At 37.8% G+C, this 4,662-nt stretch overlaps 1 protein-coding gene across 1 annotated transcript in view; it reads right to left on the minus strand.

The window, feature by feature from the left end:
• The window catches only part of ide (insulin-degrading enzyme), a 22,412-nt gene that overhangs the window by 11,779 nt on the left and 5,971 nt on the right, over nt 1-4,662 (minus strand). The window contains exons 7-11 of the mRNA XM_016561746.1: nt 4,214-4,294; nt 3,572-3,675; nt 1,673-1,775; nt 1,222-1,344; nt 1,016-1,098 (exon numbers count right to left, since the gene is read on the minus strand). Of these exons, the coding sequence (XP_016417232.1) occupies nt 1,016-1,098; nt 1,222-1,344; nt 1,673-1,775; nt 3,572-3,675; nt 4,214-4,294 (494 nt within the window). The remainder of the gene's footprint in view (nt 1-1,015; nt 1,099-1,221; nt 1,345-1,672; nt 1,776-3,571; nt 3,676-4,213; nt 4,295-4,662) is intronic.

Genomic DNA, 4,662 nt, shown 5'->3' on the forward strand with positions numbered 1-4,662 from the left:
TTCGTCGATTTAAAAAAATCTTATGTAAAGAAAACCCTACTACTAATTATTAATATTATGCAATAGGGGTGCTCTGATTGATCGGCGTCCGATCACTATCGGCCGATAATCGCTTTGGGATGTTTGATCGGCGGTCTATAATGGCCGATCTCAAGCTGATGATGCGTCTGCCGTGTGAGGTTTGGCACGACATGCAGCGGCACCATCTCAGTCTGGCACGGGTGAAATAATTATAATGCTGAAGGTGAGGTACAATTCATATAAGTAATTTGAAATTTTTCTGTGAGACACGAAACACAAGACACAAGCATTCACACGGCAGTGACGGCACACAGTCGCGGTCCAGCAGTGCGTTCCATGAGTGGTGCGTCTGCAGCAGTGCAGAGATAGTTTCTGCTGCACGCGCTGAATTAAAGTGACAGCGCATTGTTTGCTGTAAATATGAAAACGAAAATGTAGTAATTACACCATAAATGCATATATAATTATAAAGATTTAAATGCAAAAGAAAAGGCAGTAGAGCTGACTGTGTCTGTCAGTGGTAAGTTTTAATTTAGAATGTTTGTGATAATGTAAGAAAAGTAGTTTAAATGCCACTTTCTTGAGCACCTGTGTTGCGGTGTGTGTAAGCTATTGTGCAACAATTGCATGTGTAAAAAAAAATTCACTTCATGATCGAACATTTAGATGAGAAATATTTTTGAAAAATCTCTAACCCCGCTCCCCTCCACCCCTCAAATTAAAAAATAAAATTAAATCCCCTCTCACAAGAGTCACCTATAAGAGGGAAATCCCCCCCCCCATTTTCAAAAACGAAATTCAGGCCCTGAATAAATGTCTAAAACTCCTGATTGGAGTATCACTATAAATAGGTATAAATGATAAAAATAAGGCTTTAAAAAGATCGGTATCGGCGATCGGCCTCAGAAATCCTGATCGGAGCACCCCTATTATGCAAAATATGAAAAAACAAATAGACAATCACTACTATGTACAGTTTTTATGCTGAACATACCTGAAAAACTCAAAGTTTAAACAAGCCTTGGGTAGGAAAAATTTGTCATCTTGTTTGAACCAAACTTTGCTCATTGCTGTGTCCTAAAAAGAAAAAGAAAAAAAGACTTAGGAAGAAAGAAAAGCCAATGTTTGAGAGACTTTCAGCAATTCATGTAAAATTACTCCTAGTGCAAATTATACAAAATTGTTTTAAGAACAACACACCTTTATCAAAGTTGGGACAGATGGGGAATCCATTTCTAGAGGATAAATCTCAAAGTTTGTCGGGATGAATTCATTCTTCATTGGCAGTTTGAACTTTCCATTGAGGTCTGCATTTTGCCATTTCTGAAATAAAAAAAGAAAAGGAAACCAACGGTTTGGTTTACAGTAAACCAGAGTTAAAATGAGTCTGCTAGAGTAGAGTTTATAGCATTTTTACAAAAATCATCAAGCTGACTTGCTTATTTCAGAGCTCAGCACAAGGCTAGTCCCCTTTGATCAAATATACAATGCTCATAATACATGGATCCTCCCTACACCCTTTTAGTTTCCTGTCCAGACCATTTAACACTAGTCTAAATTCTGAATGAAAATGAAGATAAGGTTTGTGTGCATACTTTGAACAGGAAAGAACAAACAAAATCAAACATGACCAAAACAAAATGTGTCTCACCTTAATAGCATCATCAGTAATAGCTTCCTGTTTGTACTGCGTGCCGTACCACTCCTCAGTCCGGTCTGTCTGCCCTTCAAACGATTTAGAGACAACAGCGACCCTAAAAGAAATAAAAGTGAAGCCAAAAGAATTGCAAGATCACTGCACCAGACACAGCATGACACGGTCCATTTCTCACAACTCCCTTTGGGAAAAATGGCCATGCAATTTTGCTTTTATCAGATCTCTGCCACAGTAAATGGATTAAGAATTATGGTCATTACATCAATCAAACGTTTGAGTCTCCCGGAGCTTCTCAATCTGCTGTGCAGGGCTTTAGATCAATGCACCATTTCTGGACATTTTAGACCGTCCTGATCAATAGAGAACTTTTGGAACAATGACGTGCTATTCTGGACTCCCCTGCATCAATCAACTACATAAGAGCCCAGAATAGGCTCCGTCTAAAAACCTGAACACTCTTTCCAGAAGTAGTCTAAATCACACAAGGTTACCAGCAGGATACAGCAGTTCCAGACCATTTACCCACTGCCTGATGCTTAGATTGAGAAAGCACTCGCTGTTTTTGTGTGCACTGCCAAGCTTTCATTTAATTGGTGCTACAAAATTTCCAGCACTGAGAGCACAGATTTTTACTCAGTTCTACTGGAAAAAGTGGAAGTGTTGTTTACAAGGTACTGGGTTTCTACAGTGCACACTTCTGAGGAAGAACTACTTGGTGGATTTGGCAACGTTTATGAAAAAACAGGATACAAGTCAAAATGTCATTTCAAATTCTGATAAACCCACTGCTAAATGTCACAATAACTGTGCTTGGTCATTTTAAATATGGAACAGATGGTCTCTAGCTGTCCAAGTTGGCAGTTCTTGGCCAGAAAAGGCTAGATCAGATTTTCACAGATAGCCAGAAGTCTGGCTATGTGAGACTTTGGTCATCTAGTGTTGCAGAGCTTTTAGCAAGGTCAGTGGTGTAGTCAATCACACAAGAAGAGGTATGACAAGCAGTAAATCACCAGATCTGAAGGCAAAGTCTTGATCTTGATCTGAACAGTTTGGAAATACTAAGACAAAATGAAATACAGCAACCCTACAAGTACTTCCATCCCAAAAACAACACAACTTCAAAAACAGATAAAAGGAATAAGCAATCTGAGCCCAGTTTGGCCCTGAGCAGCACTATATTAAAGAAGCTGAAATTTGCTTTGCACGGGTTCAAATATGAAGCTCCTTCAGAAGGTCTTTGGAGAGAGCAACCAATGGCTATACGTCTGTTAAACTAATCTCATCCTGAGGTGAAACTAAATATCTTTCAGATCGATCCACAACAACATTTATCAGGGGTAACACAAACCACAGTGTTTTGGTTTAATATATGGGATTAGCAATTTGAAGAAAAAATAAATAAATAAATAAATAAATAAATTAAACCCCCACCACCAATATTAAATAAAAAAAATAATAATTCAGAATGCTTTTTTTCCACAGGTTACATATACACACTAGGGATGTGCATCTCCATAACTGAGGCTGATGCGATAGACATCTCGATGCATAGCCGACGATACAATACATTAAAAATACATATAAAGCAGCTACTGATGTGATACGATTCACCCAGATTACGATGCAGTGCGATCTGATTTCTATTTGATTTAACAATGCGATTCAATGCAATGGAAAACAAAAAATGCTACGCAATATACAGTATATATATATATATATATATATATATACACACACACACACACACAAATAAATTATTGTTTTTTAACGATGCAAATATGTTAAAAATTATGCATTGCGATACAAATACCAACTTGTATCCGATGCACACTCTTAAATCGATGCACTTATGTGCATGTTACAAAAGTGAAAGACCACCTTGTGTGTGCTCACCTGACATTCTCTGGTCTCAGTTTATCAAGCACCATCTCGATCAAGTCTGGCCTGAACTCCTCCAGCAAGTATTCAGCAGCCAAGACTTCCTCCAGCGGATAGTACTGATACACAGAGAAATGGGCATTATATTCAGAAATATTCTTATCTTCTATATCTTTTGCTCTCAAAGAATATCGGATCTTTTCATAGCTTTCGAAAGCTTTTCAGTGTTAAAATGTATAGTGTAATAAATGTATTTTACAGCATCATACAATACAATGCACTCAACCTTACATTTCTAAAGTGACAAATGAGCCAGAAGCAATATACACAGTGATTAACATCATTCTTGACTGATTATTTTAAACCACCAAAAGTTCACAAAATTAGTGTAGAAAAATGCAAAACAGCCATTTGTCTTTAATTCTCGAGCCAAGTTACACAATACTGATCAGTTGGTATAATAATGCATACTGTTCCAAACACTAGTTTTGAAGTAGACAGAATGCAGCATTGCTGTTGTATGCAGTACACAAACACAAAATAATTAAAATGAAACACTGGCTATGATCTCCTGACAAAACACTGAGCAGCACCCGGATGACACAAGCAACTGTAACCATGGTGACAACCTTTTAAAGTCTTTCATGAGACACCTACATGCAGTAGTCCAGCCACTTTAGACGTGTATCCACGAGGACGTTCCTTATCCTTAAATCTGAAAGCCACAGTGTTCAAATCCTGCAAAAACAAAATGAAGAGACAAATCAGTGATGTCCTAACCACCAAGTCTCATTGTCAGTAGCACTGTATGAAAATTCACCTGGGCCCGTATTCACAAAACATCTTAAGGCTAAAAGTAGCTCATAACTCGCCGATTTAGGAGAAAAATCTTTAAAATAATGGGCGTGTCAGTCCTAAATTTAGGACTCCTACATTTTTGTTCTAAGAGTATTTCACAAAGCGTTTTAGCGCTAAAATTAGTTCCTAAATCTGTGAAACGTTAGGAGTAGTGACTCCTAAGTCAAGTCACTAAGACCAAACCACAAACTTGCCGGCAATCTGCCTCGGAACGTAAACATTTTAGAAATATTTGACGATAATGAGCT

The sequence above is a fragment of the Sinocyclocheilus rhinocerous genome, unplaced genomic scaffold (genome assembly GCF_001515625.1).
Source record: "Sinocyclocheilus rhinocerous isolate Xijiao unplaced genomic scaffold, SAMN03320098_v1.1 scaffold1069, whole genome shotgun sequence".
In the NCBI taxonomy this organism is placed as follows: Eukaryota; Metazoa; Chordata; class Actinopteri; order Cypriniformes; family Cyprinidae; genus Sinocyclocheilus; species Sinocyclocheilus rhinocerous.